General features: G+C 45.4%; 1 protein-coding gene across 1 annotated transcript in view; it reads left to right on the top strand.

The window, feature by feature from the left end:
• The window catches only part of REC114 (REC114 meiotic recombination protein), a 114359-nt gene that overhangs the window by 45160 nt on the left and 48483 nt on the right, over nucleotides 1-20716 (top strand). Inside the window, exon 3 of the mRNA XM_054042456.1 lies at nucleotides 17141-17224. Coding sequence (XP_053898431.1) covers nucleotides 17141-17224 — 84 coding nt within the window. The remainder of the gene's footprint in view (nucleotides 1-17140; nucleotides 17225-20716) is intronic.

Raw genomic sequence — 20716 nt, forward strand, 5'->3', positions numbered from 1 at the left:
CCTCGAGAGGTCATTGAGTCCAGTCCCCTGCCCGCATGGCAGGACCAAATACTGCCTAGACCATCCCTAATAGACATTTATCTAACCTACTCTTAAATATCTCCAGAGACGGAGATTCCACAACCTCCCTAGGCAATTTGTTCCAGTGTTTAACCACCCTGACAGTTAGGAACTTTTTCCTAATGTCCAATCTAGACCTCCCTTGCTGCAGTTTAAACCCATTGTTTCTGGTTCTATCCTTAGAGGCTAAGGTGAACAAGTTCTCTCCCTCCTCCTTATGACACCCTTTTGTATACCTGAAAACTGCTATCATGTCCCCTCTCAGTCTTCTCTTTTCCAAACTAAACAAACCCAATTCTTTCAGCCTTCCTTCATAGGTCATGTTCTCAAGACCTTTAATCATTCTTGTTGCTCTTCTTTGGACCCTTTCCAGTTTCTCCACATCTTTTTTAAAATGCGGCGCCCAGAACTGGACACAATACTCCAGCTGAGGCCTAACCAGAGCAGAGTAGAGCGGAAGAATGACTTCTCGTGTCTTGCTCACAACACACCTGTTAATGCATCCCAGAATCATGTTTGCTTTTTTTGCAACAGCATCACACTGTTGACGCATATTTAGCTCTTTAAGGGCCTGATCCTATGAGGTACTGAGCACCTCTGGAGGAGTGTTGTGTGTGAGAGGACTCTCAGCTCCTGGGAGAATTGGGTCCTCAAAGAGGATCTCTCCCATCACCAATAATTTTGTACTGCTATAGAGCTTTTAATCACAGGAATTAAGCATGCTTTAGAAGCACTAATTTTCATAATGTCTATTTTACAGAACAGTAAAATTAGGTGACATGTCTTGTCTATGGTCCTACATCATTATCTTGTGTATTTCAGTTCCTATCATACATGAATACTAAGATGTTATTCTGTCTTCAGTCTTCTAAACCAGTCAGATCCTTGGAACTATAACCCAAACATCTAGCCTGCAACAGAAGATCTCAAAGAATGAAAAATAACAGGCAAGGAAAATTTCCTCTACTGCAGGTGCTGGTCACAAGTTAGTAGCTGAAAGTGTGATTGGAGTTTCATTCTAAGCCTAATGTTCACAACTTCTAAATTTACACATGAATGAGATTTTCCTTTGGAGCCCTCTGTGATTAATGTGAAGACAACATTTTCTAAAATGTCAACAGCACAGAAAAAATATTTTTCAAATAACATTTGAACTTAAAACTTAAGAACTTAAATAACTGTTTGTAACAGAGGTCTCTGTCTCTAAGTGCAGCCCAAAAGACCACAGCTATGCCCAAAGGGTAGGAATAAATAGTCAGTTTTCAGCATGGAGAGAGGTAAATAGTAGTGTCTCCTAGGGGTCTGTACTGGGCCCAGTCCTATTCAACATATTCATAAATGATCTGGAAAAAGGGGTAAACAGTGAGGTGGCAAAATGTGCAGATGATACAAAACTACTCAAGGGTATGTCTACACTATGAGAGTACTTCGATTTCACTTAAATCGAATATGTGGAATCGATATTACAAAGTCGAACGTGTGTATCCACACTAAGGACAGTAATTCGACTGTGTGAGTCCACACTAACGGAGCAAGCGTCGACATTGGAAGCGGTGCACTGTGGGCAGCTATCCCACAGTTCCCGCAGTCCCCGCTGCCCATTGGAATTCTGGGTCGAGCCCCCAATGCCTGCTGGGGGAAAAAAATGTGTCGAGGGTGGTTTTGGGTAACTGTCGTCATCCAACAGTCACTCCCGCCCTCCCTCCCTGAAAGTGCCAGCGGGCAATCAGTTCGCGCACTTTTCTGCTGAGTGACAGTGCGGACGCCACAGCACTGCGAGCATGGAGCCGCTGCGACCATCGCTGCAGTTATGGCCGTTGTCAACACCTCGCACCTTATCATCCACCTTTTCCAGAGGCAGATTCTGAGAAATCGGGCGAGGAGGCAACGGCAGCGCGATGAGGACATGAAGTCTGAGAGTGGCACAGACCTCTCGCAAAGCACGGGACCCCGCGCCGTGAACATCATGGTGGCACTGGGTCATGTTGATGCCGTGGAACGGGGATTCTGGGCACGTGAAACAAGCACGGACTGGTGGGACCGCATAGTGCTGCAGTTCTGGGATGAATCACAGTGGCTGCGAAACTTTCGCATGCGGAAGGGAACTTTCCTTGAACTTTGTGAGTTGCTGTACCCTGCCCTGAAGCGCAAGGACACCCGGATGCGAGCAGCCCTGACTGTCCAGAAGCGAGTGGCCATAGCCCTCTGGAAGCTTGCAACGCCAGACAGCTACCGGTCAGTTGTGAACCACTTTGGTGTGGGCAAATCTACCGTGGGGGTTGCTGTGATGCAAGTAGCCAACGCAATCGTTGATGTACTGCTGTCAGAGGTAGTGACCCTTGGAAACGTGCAGGTCATCATAGATGGCTTTGCTGCGATGGGATTCCCAAACTGCGGTGGGGCTATAGATGGAACTCACATCCCTATCCTGGGACTGGACCACTAGGCCAGCCAGTACATTAACCGAAAGGGCTATTTTTCAATGGTGCTGCAAGCACTGGTGGACCATAGGGGACGTTTTACCAACATCAACGTCGGATGGCCGGGCAAGGTTCATGACGCTCGTGTTTTCAGGAACTCTGGTCTGTTTAGATGGCTGCAGGAAGGTATTTACTTCCCGGACCACAAAATAACTGTTGGGGATGTGGAGATGCCTATAGTGATCCTCGGGGACCCAGCCTACCCGCTAATGCCCTGGCTCATGAAGCCCTATACAGGCGCCCTGGACAGTGAAAAGGAACTCTTCAACTACCGTCTGAGCAAGTGCAGAATGGTGGTGGAGTGTGCTTTTGGACGTCTGAAGGGGAGATGGAGAAGCTTACTGATTCGCTCTGATCTCAGCGAAACCAATATCCCCATTGTTATTGCAGCTTGCTGTGTGCTCCACAATCTCTGTGAGAGCAAGGGGGAGACCTTTATGGCGGGGTGGGAGATTGAGGCAAGTCGCCTGGCTGCTGATTACGCCCAGCCAGACAGCCGTGCGATTAGAAGAGCCCAGCGGGACGCGCTGTGCATCTGGGAGGCTTTGAAAGCCAGGTTCCTCAGTGAGCAGGGTAACCTGTGACTATTTAGTTTGTTTACAGAGAAGCTGAACCTGCCCCCGTTTCTTTACCCAGTGAATGTTCACTATCCTCTCCAGTTTCATACCCCGTTCACCCCGTTCACCCCCTTCCAACCCACGTTTAATAATAAAATCACTGAAAATTTGTTAATGAACAACGTTTTCTTTATTACTGTTTTCGCGGTAAAGTGTTGAAACTGGGACACAGACTGCGGTGGGGAGCGGGTGTAGTGTAGTGATGCAAAGGACGCTTCTAAACTCGAGGAATGACAGGCTCCTGCTTCTACAGTGGTCCGCACTGGTGGACTGATTGTTTCAACGTAGCCTGCCACCCCTCCTGTTCGGGACTCTGTCTGTGGGGGCTATGTGACTTTGTGGCAGGGGGAGGACGGTTACAGATCCGCTGCTGCGTGGCTCTGTGATCCAGGATAAGGACCGCAGCATAAGATCTCTAACCGCCCTCCCACGCCACAAAGTCACATAGTCCCCACACACACAGACAATGAAAACCACCTCCCAGACTGACCAGGGTGCCTAGTGACTGCACTGTGTGTGTGACCTGCTGCTGAACCTGCCCCCGTGTCTGTACCAACCCCCTACCCCCCCCTTCAAGCAGACTGTCCTCTAAAAAAACATGATGGAAACAGTAATTAACAGAAACGTATTTTTTATTAGCAACTGGACAGTTAGGGGATGAAACTGGGATGGGGGCTTGGGTGAGGCGGGAAGGAAAGGAATTATCAAATTTTGGGGAATGACAGCCTTCTGCCACTTGAGCAGTCTACAGGGGTAGAATGACAGTTTTCACAGACTCTGGAGCCCCTCCTTCTTGGTACTTTGGGTGAGGGGGGTATGGGACTTTGTGGCGGGGGACAGTGGTTACTGATAGACTGCAGCGGGGCTCTGTCCTCCTGCCTCCAGTCCTGCAGAACATCCACAAGGCGCTGGAGCGTGTCTGTTTGCTCCCTCATTAGTCTAAGCAGCGTTTGAGTCGCCTGCTGGTCTTCCTGCCGCCACCTCTCCTCCCGTTAGCTGTGTGCTCGCTGGTATTGGGACATGTTCTCCCTCCACTGAGTCTGCAGGGTTGCCTTGGCTCGGGAGCAGCCCATAAGTTCTGAGAATATGTCGTCCCGTGTCCTTTTCTTTCTATGCCTAATCTGCGCCAGCCTCTGGGAGTCTGATGACCGGGTAGGTCGGGAGACAGTCACAGCTGTGGGATGGGAAAAAGGGAGTGAATTCCTCAGAAAGATAAATTTTTTGGTGAACAAAGAAAATAGTCTTTCTCTGTGAACAAGACCATGCACAGCACCTATCACATGCGCACTCAGGACAAGGTTGAATTTTCGGCCTTCGCATTCAGTCCCTGGGGTCTTGCAGTGCAGATCACAGAAGTGGAACAGGACAGCGGAATTTGGGTAGCGGGCTGACATGGTAAGCTGTAGACTTGTGGCAGCTTAAAACTTTAATAATAGCACTGCCCTACTTTCAAGTTCAAAGCAATGCTCCTAGCGTTGCCCAGTTCCTGCTGCCAGCAATCCGGCAAGCATGAACTATGCCCCTGTCCCACCCCCTCGCGGCTGTCCCCGGGAAAGATCCCTCTATGCTGCCCCTCTCCCGCCTCCACCGCATGGCTGTAAACCTCCGGTTACAGTTCTGTAAAGGAACAGGCAAGCAGTCCCAATACTAACATTCCCGTAATTCAAAGCAGGTCACCATGAGCGACATCACTCTGATGCGGATTTTAGACAGCGACAAGGACGCATGCTTCGGGAAAGCCTGCAAAGACCAGGGCCCTATGCCGCCATGCTGTGCAAGGCAATGATACCTGAGTACTTGATGATAGCCTGGCGCGGAAACGTTTCATACTACGGAGGACACAGCAAGGCCGCTCTCCCAAGGAACCTCATGCAAAGGCTTTCCAATTACCTCCAGGAGAGCTTCATGGAGATGTCCCATGAGGATTTCTGCTCTATCCCCGGACATATAGACCAAATTTTACTGTAGCTGCACTTGCAAGGACTAAACAGTAGAGCGCCTAGGGCAAACCAATCAAGATATACCGGACATTGTTAGATTTTTTTGCAGCAGTTGCACTGCCACAGACTAAACCTTTAAGTGCCTAGGACAATCTAATCATGAAAAACCCACAGTTAATATTAATGTTCTGTTTAAAATAAATGTTTACATGTTTAAAACACTTACCGGCTGATCCTTCCTCTGATTCTGGGTCCGGGTTAACGGCTGGGGACGGTTGGTAGGGGATCTCTGTGAGGGTGATGAAGAGATCCTGGCTGTCTGGGAAATCAGCGTTGTAAGCACTGTCGACTGCCTCGTCCTCCTCATCTCCTTCCTCATCTTCCCCGTCCACTACCATCTCAGAGGAAGCGGGCGTCGACAATATCCCATCCTCAGAGTCCACGGTCAGTGGTGGGATAGTGGTGGCGGCCGCACCTAGGATGGAATGCAATGCCTTGTAGAAACAACATGTCTGGGGCTGGGATCCGGAGCGTCCGTTTGCCTCTTTGGTCTTCTGGTAGCCTTGTCTCAGCTCCTTGATTTTCACGCAGCACTGCGTTGCATCCCGGATGTATCCTCTCTCTGTCATGGCTTTGGAGATCTTCTCATAGATCTTTGCATTCCGTCTTTTCAATCGCAGCTCCGAAAGCATGGACTCATCGCCCCACACAGCGATCAGATCCAAGACTTCCCGATCAGTCCATGCTGGGGCCCTCTTTCTATTCTGAGATTGCATGGCCATCTCTGCTGGAGAGCTCTGCATCGTTGCCAGTGCTGCTGAGCTCGCCACGATGTCCAAACAGGAAATGAGATTCAAACTGCCCAGACAGGAAAAGGAATTCAAATTTTCCCGGGGCTTTTCCTGTGTGGCTGGTCAGAGCATCCGAGCTCGGACTGCTGTCCAGAGCGTCAACAGAGTGGTGCACTGTGGGATAGCTCCCGGAGCTATTAGCGTCGATTTCCATCCACACCTACCATAATTCGACATGGCCATGTCGAATTTAGCGCTACTCCCCTCGTTGGGGAGGAGTACAGAAGTCGAATTTAAGAGACCTCTATGTCGACCTAAATAGCTTTGTTGTGTGGACGGGTGCAGAGTTAATTCGATTTAACGCTGCTAAATTCGACATAACCTCCTAGTGTAGACCAGGCCCAAGATACTTAAGTCCCAGGCAGACTGCAAAGAGCTACAAAAGGATTTCTCAAAACTGGGTAACGGAGCAACAAAATGGCAGATGGAATTCATTGTTGATAAATGCAGAGTAATACACATTGGAAAACATAATCCTAACTATATATATAAAATGATGAGGTCTAAATTAGCTGTTACTACTCAAGAAAGAGATCTTGGAGTCATTGTGGATAGTTCTCTGAAAACATCCACTCAATGTGCAGCAGCAGTCAAAAAAGCTAACAGAATGTTGGGAATCATTAAGAAAGGGATCGATAATAAGACAGAAAATAAATAAATAAAATCAATACCGGTGTGCCTCTATATAAATCCATGGTATGCCCACATCTTGATTACTGTGTGCAGATGTGGTCGCCCCAGCTCAAAAAAGATCTATTGGAATTGAAAAAAGTTCAGAAAAGGGCAACAAAAATGATTATTGGTATGGAACGGCTGCCATATGAGGAGAGTTTAGTAAGACTGGGACTTTTCAGCTTGGAAAAGAGATGACTAAGGGGCGATATGATAGAGGTCTATAAAATCATGACTAGTGTGGAGAAAGTAAATAAAGAAGTGTTATTTACTCCTTCTCATAACACAAGAACTAGGGGTCACCAAATAAAATTAATAGGCAACAGGTTTAAAACAAACAAAAGGAAGCTTTTCTTCACACAACGTACAGTCAACCTGTGGAACTCCTTGCCAGAGGATGTTGTGAAGGCCAAGACTATAACAGGATTCAAAAAAGAACTAGATAAATTCATGGAGGATAGGGCCATCAATGGCTATTAGCCAGGATGGACAAGGATGGTGTCCCTAGCCTCTGTTTGCCAGAAGCTGGGAATGGGCGACGGGATGGATCACTCGATGATTATCTGTTCTATTCATTTCCTCTGGGGCACCTGGCAATTGGCCACTGTTGGAAGAGAGGATACCGGGCTAGGTGGAACTTTGGTCTCACCCATTATGGCCTTTCTTATGTTCTTATGTTCTCTCCTGGAGGGTCTCAGCAGTTACTCCACTGGCACCTTTTTAACATAAAAAGCACCCCCGTTGCATGTTTATTTGTTAGTATTCTAAATAACTCTGCCCACAGTCTTAAAGCAAACCTTAATGTCACAACTTAAAGTTCTCTGTCAACCCGTTCTTTTCTGCACTAGGTTCTTCCAGTATTGGCTGGTTTGAACTGGAGTAAATGGTGGAGTCTCTGTAACTTCAAGTCTTGTAAATCATGATCTGTAGACTTCAGTACCTCAGCCAGAGGTTATGGGTCTATTACAGGAGTGGATGAGTGAGATTCTGTGGCCTGTGATGTGCAGGAGGTCAGACTAGATGATCACAATGGTTCCTTCTGGCCTTAAAGTCTATGAGTCTAATAGACTCCCTGGTACTGGGCACAGGCCCTCAGTGTTCCTTCATAAATGAAACAGTCAACCAAAATGATATCCTCCCATCCCAGGCTAATCACATTCTTTTTGTAGCTTCCCAGTGATTGCTTCAGTCTTCGCAGAAAGGTAAATTCTGATCAGATACTTAACACAATTGATATTAACAAGGGAGAATGAACACAACCCAAAGTAGGGAAAGAACAGATTAAACAATATTTAGATAAATTAGAGTATTCAAGTTAGCAGAGCCTGATGAAATTCACTCTAGATATTTAAGGAACTACCTGAAGCAGTTCTCAGAATCATTAGTGATGATCTCTGAGAACTCATGGAGGACAGGTGAAGTCCCACAGGACTAGAGAAGGGCAAACACAGTACCTATCTTTAAAGAGGGAACAAAGAGGACCCAGAGAATTATAGATCTGTCAGCCTAATTTTGATATCTGGAAAGATACGGAACAAATTATTAAACAATCGGTTTGTAAACACCTAGAGGAGAATAGGGTTATAAGTAATACCTATTATGGATTTGTCAAGAATAAATCATGGCAAACCAACCTAATTTACTTCTTTGACAGGTTACTAGCCAAATGGAAGTGCGGGGAAGCAGTAGACAGAATGTATCTTGATTTTAGTCAGGCTTTTGACACAGTCCCACATAAGTCTCATAAGCAAACTAGGGAAATATGGTCTAGATGAAATTTCTATAAGGTGGGTGCATAGCTGGTTGAAAGACTACTCACAGTAGTTATCAATGGTTCACTGTCAAACTGGGAAGATGTATCTACCGGGGCACCACACCGGTCTGTCCTAGGTCTGATACTATTCAATACTTTCATTAATAACTTAGATACTGAAGTAGAGACGATGTTTATTAAATTTGCAGATGACACCAAGCTGGGAGGGTTGCAAGTACAGTTGCCAACTTTCACGCAGTAAATAACCACCCCAACTTTCACAATAAGCCAAAAATCAAGCTAATCCCATTTCAAAATAGGGCCAAAACAAGCCAATACCCAAGAACCTCAACACTCTATATGACTAGATCCCCCGGAGTGCACTCTGGGACTGTGGTGGGCCCACTGTGCACCCCTGACTCTCTCTCCCCCCTTGCCCCTGCTTGCTGGGAGCCTATCAAAAAAAAAAAAAAAAAAAAAAAAAGAAGCAGCAAGAGGCTGCAACAAGCCAAACAAGCTATAAGTCAAAAACTAGCCAACAAGCAAATCACAAGCCAATAAAGCCAAAAGCAAGCCCAATTTCTGCGTTTTTTTCACAAGTTTGGCATGTCTAGTTGCAAGCACTTTGGAGGACAGGATTAGACTTCAAAAGACCTTGACAAATTAGAGAATTGGTCTGAAATCAACAATTCAGTAATGACAAGTGCAAAGTACTATGCTTAGGGAGGAAAAATCAAATTCACAACTACAAAATGGCTAGGCAGTAGTACTGCTGAAAAGGAACTGAGGCTTATAGTGGATCACAAATTGAATGAGAGTCAACAGCGTGATGCTGTTGTGAAAAAGGCAAAATCATTCTCAGGTGTATTAACAGAAGTGTGGTATGTAAAACATGGGAGGTAATTGTTCCACTCGACTCAGCACTAGTGGAATCTAAGTGGACAAATTGGAGAGAATCCAGAGGAGAGCAACAAAAATGATAAAAGATTTAGAAAATCTGACATATGAGGAAAGGCTAAAAAAGCTAGGCATGTTTATTCTTGAGAAAAGAAGACTGAGGAAGGACTGAATAAGTCTTCAAATAAGTAAAGTGCTGTTGTAAAAAGGATGGTTATCACTTGTTCTACACGTCCACTGAAGGTTAGACCAGAAGTAATGGGCAGCAAAGAAAATATAGTTTAACATTGTCTGAATTTTGTTCAAACGTTTAATTAAAAAAATTATGTGCACACAGTATATTTTTAGCCAGTAAGTTACTAATACTTCTCCATATTCAGTGCTAAGTAATACTTTGTATTGTGGGTCAATTTCTACATAACTAAGAACATAATTAGGCTGAGTATCTCTGAGTACACTGTACAGTGTACAGTTAACTTAGAAATACTTAATGTAAAATGCTACCCAATACTCTAGAAGTTTTGGGGGTATTTTTATACCATTTACAGTAGGTGTTGTTTTAACTCACTGCATCTCAGCATGTAAATCTTATCTTCTCCCCAGTGGGTCAAACAGAATGAATATAAATTAGGATATTCAAAACATGTACATGTCTCAACTTAAAATGTGTTTGGAAATTTGGCATACCAGAATGGATACATTTGTAATCTCCTACTACTTCTGTATACTTTAGAGAGAATTGTGTGACCACTGACTGCCTAGGATTAGCAAGAAATTTCCTCTGTGGGCACATTATTTTATTATTGTCCATTATGGAGATTTTGTGTCCTCTTCTGAAACTGGCTACTGCCTAAGATGGGATGGTGGATTAGCTGGATCATTGGTCTGATCTGGTATTGGCAATTCTCATGTTGCTAAATGATAATTAAACCATGTGAAGTGTGCCCAAATGCAACAGTTTGGGGCTCTTTAGAAATACTGTATGTGTAATAACATGACAGGAATTCAAGAATACCATATTCAATTAAATAAGAGGTAGAATTGTAGATATGTGGACTGTAGTTACCAAAATGGAATTTAGCCAGTATTCGCTGGAAAAGTGTCATGGTATCCTTAATGACTATAATAGGTACTCAGCATTTTGGTTTTAAATTTTATCTGAGGCTTGGTACATTGGTTTAGCTCTCACTTGGAGAAAAGAGTGCCATCTACTGACTCCCCAGTACAACCTAATAACCTACAACGCAGGAATGGGAGTAAGGGGTGAGGTAGTTGAAGTACTGACCAGTTCTGATCAATAAGACCGATCAGGTGTTGCTTTACTAGGCATGTCTTCTGAGATATTCATGTCATTAGGTATATAAATTCAAACCTATTTATATATAGTGAAAAAAGGTAACTCAGCTACCTCTCTCTTAGCTGATGCTGAAAGCACTTTTTTTTCTTTGGGGCAGAGGGGTCTCTCACCCTCCACTGGATTTCTGGGTTTCCCTTTTCCCTCCCTTTATTTCTTTATCTCTACCCTCAGTTTATCTACATCCACTTTTTTTTGTCTTTCTTCCCTTTTATATGTTGTATGCAGCTATTGCTGAAAATTAGCAATCAAGGATGATTCTATCAGCGACCCCATCACAGCTGCCTTTTCCAGCTAGCAGGATTCAAAATACTATTCTTGAGGGGAAGAAACAGTAATAAAATCGTATGTTGGTCATGACAAAACTAATTTTGTGGTCTGACATTTCTGTTGTTTGGCTTCTTGGTGACTCATACCAGCCAGTTTGGTTCAGGAATTGCTTCTGCATCTGATATTATGATTTGTTGTTGTTTGCTAGATTGTTTCTGCTTCCTTATTTTTTGTAGTTGTTTCCTTTTGACTTATGTTTGACTCCTGAGCGGGCTGTTCTCAAACTGTGGTCTGTGGACTGCTGGTAGTCTGAGGAAAGCTGGCTGGTAAAATGGTGTTGGCTCTCTTCCTTGTTTCTGGTTGCTGATCTTCATTGAAAGGTAGCTAAAATACATTTAATCCTTTCCTGATATTACTTTTGCATGTAAGCAACTGTAGTAGTTTCCACAAGCATGCTATACATTCAAGAATGGGGGAAGAGATAGTCTCATGGGCCATCTCTCTATTAAGATATGGTCCTCCCTGAGAAAAGGTCTGAGAACCCTAGTTCTAGGGGATTTATGCTATTTCAGTAAATATCTATGTAATAAATTCAAATAGAAACACTTGGCTTGAGTCAACAGGCCTACACTTGGTACAGTTTCAGATCATGTACAGCTCACATCATGCTTAGCTAACTCCCTTTGTGCTGTTTTTAACTCTCTTCCTCCATCTTTGCCTTCATTTCATCTTCCTTCTGCCTCTCTAAATATTCTTCTGAGCTTTGTCATTGCCATTTGTCCCGTTTGAGATTTTCTCCTATCTTTGTCTGCCTCAGAAATCCTTTTAGGGGTCCTTCATGCTCCTCTAAACTGTTTGTGACGAATGAATAAAACCTGGTCAGTTGAGATCCTGCTGACTTATTTATTGAGCAATCTAAATTTATTTAAAATACATAGCTATTTCACATTAATTCTTTTGCCAACACAGCTTTTAAAAGATGTAATCTATATAACTTAAATAAGTACATCACTTCAACTTTTTCATTGCTATATCCCAAGAAGCTAATGGGCAAGGGAAGTCTGTGATTAGGCAATAGCTTCATAGAATCATAGAATCATAGAATTTCAGAGTTGGAAGGGACTTCAAGAGGTCATCTAGTCCAACCCCCTGCTCAAAGCAGGACCAATTCCCAGCTAAATCATCCCAGCCAGGGCTTTGTCAAGCCGGGCCTTAAAAACCTCCAAGGAAGGAGACTCCACCACCTCCCTAGGTAACACATTCCAGTGTTTCACCACCCTCCTAGTGAAATAGTTTTTCCTGATATCCAACCTGGACCTCCCCCACTGCAACTTGAGACCATTGCTCCTTGTTCTGTCATGCCACCACTGAGAACAGCCGAGCTCCATCCTCTTTGGAACCCCCCTTCAGGTAGTTGAAGGCTGCTATCAAATCCCCCCTCATTCTTCTCTTCTGGAGACTAAACAATCCCAGTTCCCTCAGCCTCTCCTCATAAGTCATGTGCTCCAGACCCCTAATCATTTTTGTTGCCCTCCGCTGGACTCTTTCCAATTTTTCCACATCCTTCTTGTAGTGTGGGGCCCAAAACTGGACACAGTATTCCAGATGAGGCCTCACCAATGTCGAATAAAGGGGAATGATCACGTTCCTCGATCTGCTGGCAATGCCCCTACTTATACACCCCAAAATGCCGTTAGCCTTCTTGGCAACAAGAGCACACTGTTGACTCATATCCAGCTTCTCGTCCACTGTGACCCCTAGGTCCTTTTCTGTAGAACTGCTACCTAGCCATTCGGTCCCTAGTCTGTAGCAGTGCATGGGATTCTTCCGTCCTAAGTGCAGGACTCTGCACTTGTCCTTGTTGAACCTCATCAGGTTTTTTTTTGGCCCAATCCTCTAATTTGTCTAGGTCCCTCTGTATCTGATCCCTACCCTCTAGTATATCTACCACGCCTCCTAGTTTAGGGTCATCTGCAAACTTGCTGAGAGTGCAGTCCACACCATCCTCCAGATCATTAATAAAGATATTAAACAAAACCGGCCCCAGGACCGACCCTTGGGGCACTCCGCTTGAAACCGGCTGCCAACTAGACATGGAGCCATTGATCACTACCCGTTGAGCCCGACGATCTAGCCAGCTTTCTATCCACCTTACAGTCCATTCATCCAGCCCATACTTCTTTAACTTGGCGGCAAGAATACTGTGGGAGACCGTATCAAAAGCTTTGCTAAAGTCAAGGAATAACACATCCACTGCTTCCCCCTCATCCACAGAGCCAGTTATCTCATCATAGAAGGCAATCAGGTTAGTCAGGCACGACTTCCCCTTGATGAATCCATGCTGACTGTTCCTGATCACTTTCCTCTCCTCTAAATGTTTCATAATTGATTCCTTGAGGACCTGCTCCATGATTTTTCCAGGGACTGAGGTGAGGCTGACTGGCCTGTAGTTCCCCGGATCCTCCTTCTTCCCTTTTTTAAAGATGGGCACTACATTAGCCTTTTTCCAGTCATCTGGGACCTCCCCCGATCGCCATGAGTTTTCAAAAATAATGGCTAATGGCTCTGCAATCTCACCCGCCAACTCCTTTAGCACCCTCAGATGCAGCGCATCCGGCCCCATGGACTTGTGCACGTCCAGTTTTTCTAAATAGTCCCGAACCACTTCTTTCTCCACAGAGGGCTGGTCACCTTCTCCCCATGCTGTACTGCCCAGTGCAGCAATCTGGGAGCTGATCTTGTGCGTGAAGACAGAGGCAAAAAAATCATTGAGTACATTAGCTTTTTCCACATCCTCGGTCACTAGGTTGCCTCCCTCATTCAGTAAGGGGCCCACACTTTCCTTGATTTTCTTCTTGTTGCTAACATACCTGAAGAAACCCTTCTTGTTACTCTTAACATCTCTTGCTAACTGCAACTCCAAGTGTGATTTGGCCTTCCTGATTTCACTCCTGCACGCCTGAGCAATATTTTTATACTCCTCCCTGGTCATTTGTCCAATCTTCCACTTCTTGTAAGCTTCTTTTTTGCGTTTAAGATCAGCAAGGATTTCACTGTTTAGCCAAGCTGGTCGCCTGCCATATTTACTATTCTTTCTACACATCGGGATGGTTTGTTCCTGCAACCTCAATAAGGATTCTTTAAAATACAGCCAGCTCTCCTGGATCCCTTTGCCCTTCATGTTATTCTCCCAGGAGTTCCTGCCCATCTGTTCCCTGAGGGAGGCAAAGTCTGCTTTTCTGAAGTCCAGGGTCCGTATTCTGCTGCTCTCCTTTCTTCGTTGTGTCAGGATCCTGAACTCGACCATCTCATGGTCACTGCCTCCCAGGTTCCCATCCAGTTTTGCTTCCCCTACTAGTTCTTCCCTGTTTGTGAGCAGCAGGTCAAGAAAAGCTTTGCCCCTAGTTGGTTCCTCCAGCACTTGCACCAGGAAATTGTCCCCTACACTTTCCAAAAATTTCCTGGATTGCCTGTGCACCGCTGTATTGCTCTCCCAGCAGATATCAGGGTGATTAAAGTCTCCCATGAGAACCAGGGCCTGCGATCTAGCAACTTCTGCTAGTTGCCAGAAGAAAGCCTCGTCCACCTCATCCCCCTGGTCTGGTGGTCTATAGCAGACTCCAACCACGACATCACCCTTGTTGCTCCCACTTCTCAACTTTATCCAGAGACTCTCAGGTTTTTCTGCAGTTTCATACCGGAGCTCTGAGCAGTCATACTCCTCTCTTACATACAACGCAACTCCCCCACCTTTTCTGCCCTGCCTGTCCTTCCTGAACAGTTTATATCCATCCATGACAGTACTCCAGTCATGTGAGTTATCCCACCAAGTCTCTGTTATTCCAATCACATCATAGTTCCCTGACTGTGCCAGGACTTCCAGTTCTCCCTGCTTGTTTCCCAGGCTTCTTGCATTTGTGTATAGGCACTGAAGATAACTCATCCTCCCCTCTTGCGCTCTCCTGCTTGTGCTTCCTCCCAGGATCCCACTTCCCCACTTACCTCAGGGCTTTGGTCTCCTTCCCCCGGTGAACCTAGTTTAAAGCCCTCCTCACTAGGTTAGCCAGCCTGCTGGCGAAGATGCTCTTCCCTCTCTTCGTTAGGGGGAGCCCGTCTCTGCCTAGCACTCCTCCTTCTTGGAACACCATCCCATGGTCGAAGAATCCAAAGCCTTCTCTCCGACACCACCTGCGTAGCCATTCATTGACTTCCACGATTCGACGGTCTCTACCCCGGCCTTTTCCTTGCACAGGGAGGATGGACGAGAACACCACTTGCGCCTCAAACTCCTTTATCCTTCGTCCCAGAGCTACGTAGTCTGCAGTGATCCGCTCAAGGTCATTCTTGGCAGTATCATTGGTTACCACGTGGAGAAGCAGGAAGAGGTAGCAATCCGAGGGCTTGATGAGTCTCGGCAGTCTCTCCGTCACATCGTGTATCCTAGCTCCTGGCAAGCAGCAGACCTCTCGGTTTTCCCGGTCGGGGTGTCAGATAGATGACTCAGTCCCCCTGAGGAGGGAGTCCCCGACCACCACCACCCTCCTCCTCCTCTTGGGAGTGGTGGTCGTGGAACCCCCATCCCTAGGACAGTGCATCTTTTGCCTTCCAATCGGTGGAGTCTCCTTCTGCTCCCTTCCCTCAGATGGGTCATCTAGTCCACTCTCCGCATTAGTACCTGTAGAGAGAACATGGAAACGATTGCTCACCTGTATCTCCATTGCTGGTGCATGGACGCTCCTCTTTCTCCTTCTGGAAGTCACATGCTGCCAAACCTCTTCACAATCCTTCTGTCCCTGCTGCACCTGCTCTGAATCTTCAGAACATTGTGGCGGTAGAAGCATCTCCTGACGTCTGTCCAGGAAATCTTCATTTTCCTTTATGCAACGCAGAGTCGATACTCGTTTCTCCAGGCCTCGAACCTTCTCTTCCAATATGGAGACCAGCTTGCACTTTGTACAGACAAAGTCGCTTCTGTCCTGTGGAAGAAAGACAAACATGGCACAACCTGCGCAGGTTACAACAGCTGATCGCTCAAGGCCCACCTGGAACAAAGCACTCCCAATTCACACTTTTCAAACAAACACGCAAGCAATCAAGCACACGGTCAAACTGACCAACTGTCCCAGCAGCAGGCACTCAGATACTTACCAACTCAGCCCCCCTAATGCAGCACTTAGCGTACCTCCTCTCGGACAGCTCCCAGGCAAACTCCCGCTATTAGCCTCTGCTGTTTGCCGCTCAGCTGGTTCGCTGCTGACTGCCCTTATATACCAGTCAGGCCCACTCAAGGCCCACCAACACAGCCCCCCTAATGCAGCACTTAACGTACCTCCTCTCGGACAGCTCCCAGGTAAACTCCCGCTGTTAGCCTCTGCTGTTCGCTTGGAGATAATAGAATGACCATTTCCCCCCGCTAGAGTATTTCAGGTGATGTTTAAACTTTTTTTAACCTGGACAGTAGTGTACTAGAGTTCCATGGTGGAAGTCTAGTGCTGAGTGTACAACACTCTGTGAAATAGCTTTGACATGGATAGCCAGTGTGTATGCTGTATTTGTACAGTCAGCTTATCAGTTTCCTAAATTAGTACCACAAGCTAAACTTTGTAGCTTAATGTACTGCTTATGTGAGGAGATTCCCAATCAACATAATTGGAGCATAAGCTTTAATAATTTGATAGAATGTTTTTGTTTTCTTTAAGTATATCTTAAGAAAATATCTAAGTATCTTTCTCAGCTTAAGACAAGCCCACTGGTATCACATTCTCAAAACTTGCATGCCATCTGCTGCCATCTAGGGCTACTGCATGGGATTTGTGAGTAGAATTCAAAGCTCTTTGTGGAAGGCATTATATAGTACAAGTCAAATTGCCTTTCATTATGTATGAATTATGAAATATATTTAAAAATAAAATTTTAGTTTAATGTACTGGTACTGCTGAAGATATATTTTTAAACTTAATTCATACTGAGGTAAAAACAAATGAAATCCTGGAAATTTTATATTGTACATGTAAATATGTGTTATGTTTATGTATGATAAATATTGTTTATTATATATTTTGAATGAAAAATATTGTAAAATTTGTTTTTACATTCTTTATTTCTGAAATAATTTCTTCTGCCTTAAATCCATGTTGTAAATATTTTCTCATTTACTGACCAGGGTCAGTTTATTAGCTTGCATAACTGGGTCCTTCTGCTTTACAGGTTTTCTGTACAAGTCACTATTTTTTTGCTTAATTTCAGGAAGGTTTTTCATTAATTGATGCCCATAAATGGTTGAAGATAGTAAGAAGAGCAGATTGTCTGTTGTTTGGTTCAAAGTTAAAAGTAAGTTGCATTGTTTTTTCTGCTATTAAAATCTGGATGTCATGTATTGACTTAATATCTGCAATGTCATTTTTTGTATTGATTTTGGTGAAATTCAACAGGAAGTTCAAAGGTACAGTGAGTTATTTGTATGCTTAGGATGAAGATGAAGGAACTCCTTTCCTTTCCTCAAGCTGGTGACCTATAGTTTTGTTACTTGTATTTCTTTGCAAGTAGATGGTTTGGAGCCTAGAAATTTTAAAATACATGTGCTTATTTGATATAGTTAAAAGTGCTCCAGATTGTCCTAGACATCTAAACAGGTTTTTCAGTAGAAAGCACATCAGTTTCCTAGGATCAGTAAGTCTGAAACTCAGAACTGAGTGCTGTGTTATGGAGCATGGATTGCGCCTCTCCCATTCAGGTGCAGAATAGTTGGGGCATAAGAATGCCCCATCGATTCTTTGACCTGCTCCAGCATACCATATTTCCAGGATCATGTTGGGGAGGTGTAGAACTGTCTGGTAGGGCTGTAAGTGAAGGAAGCAATGTCTAGCATAGCTCTTGCTTTGTTCCGTATGAAAGATTCATGTGGACCCATCACAAGACTGCTTAACAGTCAGTGATTGCATTTTGTTTTTATATAGGTATGTTTGATTTATAAACAGAGAAGTAATATTCTACAATTTGCAGGTGAAAACACCTTATTGTCTGCAGAATGCTAGGAGACTCGAAGAATAACAACAAACATTGTTCAAGTGAACAGGAAAGACATTTTCTTGCCTTAGAAATAGCCTAGTTCTTCTTCGAGTAGTGTCCCTATGGGTGCTCCACTCAGGTCCAATTCCCTGGAATGGGGCCCTGCGCCTAAGAGGGCCCCGCAACGTCCGGGGCTGCCGGCGGAGCGGGAAAAAAAAAAAAAGCCGCGTCCTGCTTCTCCCCTCTCCCTCCAGCGCTTGCGCCGCCATACAGCTGATCAGCGCAAGCCTGGGAGGGAGGGGTGAGGAGGAGGAAGGCGGGCGTGCTTGGGGAAGATGCGGGGCCAGGGCGGGGATTTGGGGAGGGATCCAGTGGGGCAGTGAGGGGGCGGTGGCGGGGCCAGGGCGGGGATTTGGGGAGGGATCCAATGGGGCAGGGAGGGGACGGAGTCGGGGCGGGGCAGGGGCACGAGACAATTCGCGTCCCGGTGCGGGGCCCCACACCTGCTAAAGCCGGCCCTGGCACCACTTTAGGTTTATGTGCGTCCCTGCACTTCTGAACAGAGATCTTTGGTAGCAGTGTCTGTTTGGCCTGCACATCCGCTCCCCCCTACTCATGTTCTGCCTCGAGGCTAATTAGCACTTTGCCGCCCTCAGTTCCTTCTAAACTCCAAGGCCGGTGAACCGAGAAAGAAATCCTCAGAAGTAAGACCTCCAAAAAGAGAGCTTCGAGCCCTCATAATGAGCCCTGAACCAGCTAGAGGAGATCCCTGGCATATTCGGTCTCCTCTGTACTGATGGCACTGAAGGCATCTAAGCATGGTACGATAGACCACATGGATCCAGTGCAAAAGATACTGCTGATATGCCTAAGGACCCCAAGGACACAGGCATCGAAGCAGCAGTACTGCCTGTCAGGTACAGGAAAGTAGACCATGCCGCTTCCAGGAAGACAGCATCCGTATGTACGCCCTCAGTACCGACCATCTCAAGATAGCACCTCCATCTGGAATTTGCACATACTCCATGAGGTCAGTTTGCCTTCCTCTGTTGCCTTCCTCAAGAATGTCGCTATCTCAGAAATCTGTAGATCAGCCACCTGGGTGTCTGTACATACCTTCACAGAATACTATGCAATTACTGGGGACTCTGCTTCCAACACTAGCTTCGGCTCTGCCGTATTATCATCCATAACAGACTCGACTCTGAAGCCCCGACCTCCCTGTGACTGCCCTATATATTCACTATATAATGGTATAATTATTATATGATTATGACATAATTATGATGCATCTTGTGCAAAATGTGTCATGTGAGATGTCTATGGAAAAGTTATAATTTGCTAAATATTATTATCTTATGTGTATGCATGTATCAGTTTTGTATCTGAAGTTATGAAAATTGACTATGTATTTGTATTTCAAATGTGCTCACCCCGGGCAACACCCAAAAGTTCATTGGCATTCAGGCTAGCCAGCACATGAATGGCCTATCCAAGTAGAATAGCCCATCAGCAAAGACAATGGGCCATGGGAAGGATTCAGCCAGCCTATGAATAATGGCTGCTATGACTCAGTGAGGCATGCAAGGGCATGTGACTAGACCACATGATACTGAACTCCATTTTGGTACTGTATTTTTCCACAAACTGGGCTGGGAACCTGACTTGGAACAAAGGACTTCCCGCCCTACAGAAAAAACTATAAAAATGGGAAGTGACATCACCAAGGAGCCTCACTTTCTCCACAACTCAACACCTGAAAATACCTTTGGAAGAACAAAGACTTTGAACTGGGGAAGTGCTGGTCCCAGGCAGGAAAGAAGGAAATCCTGCCTGTGTATGAGACATCTACAAACTGCTTGTACTATCTAACTGGGTGAGAGACTGTTTGATTCAAATCCCGTGTAGTATATTAGGCTTAGATGGCATTTTTGTTTATTTGCTAAGTAATCTACTTTGATCTATTTGCTGTGACTTATAATCTTCCTGTAGTTAATAAACTTGTTTTATGTTTTATCTTAACCAGTGTGTTTTTGAGTGAAGTGTTAGGGAATCTTAGCTCTGTTAACAAAGGTGTTGTATATCTTTCCCACATCAAGGGAGAAAGCAGACTAATTTAATGAGCTTGCACTGTACAGAACCCTGTGCAATGCATGATGGCATAATTCTAGATTTATACTCCAGTAGGGATGCAAGGCTCGGGAGCTGAGAAATTGGCTGGTACCTCCCTTGTTGGTCCATGAGTGGCTTAGGTAAAGCACTCAGGTGTCTCAGTTGGGTGTGTGGTGCCACCTGCTGTCATGTTGAGTGATAACAGGGCCCAGAGGGTCTGGTCTGGCTGTGTGTTACCAGCAGAGCAGAGGGAAGAGGCCAACCCAGCTGAATAGTTAGGGGGCACAGCGGTTCCAACAGCTTCCAGGCTTCACCCCTGGGGTACAGCCAATCACATTCCCATTAGAGATACTGATCTGGAGTCACCTACAATGGAGCTTATAGGCACACTACTCAAAGAAGAAGTTACTTTGTGCAGTTAATGATGGTTCTTTGAAATGTGTGTCCCTATGGGTGCTCCGCGACCTACCCTCCTGCCCTCTACTTCAGAGTTCTTGATAGGGACTCTGTGGTAGAGAAGGAACTGAGGGTGGTTTGTCCATGCAGCACTAATTAGCCTTGAGGCACAGCACGAGGAGGAGAGAGCACATGTGCAGGCCGAACAGACACTGCTACCAAAGATCTCCAATCAGAAGCGCAGTGACCCACAAACACCTACAGTGGAGCACCCTAGGGACTCGCATCTCAAAGAACCATCGTTAC

The sequence above is a fragment of the Malaclemys terrapin genome, chromosome 10 (assembly GCF_027887155.1).
Source record: "Malaclemys terrapin pileata isolate rMalTer1 chromosome 10, rMalTer1.hap1, whole genome shotgun sequence".
NCBI lineage: Eukaryota > Metazoa > Chordata > Testudines > Emydidae > Malaclemys > Malaclemys terrapin.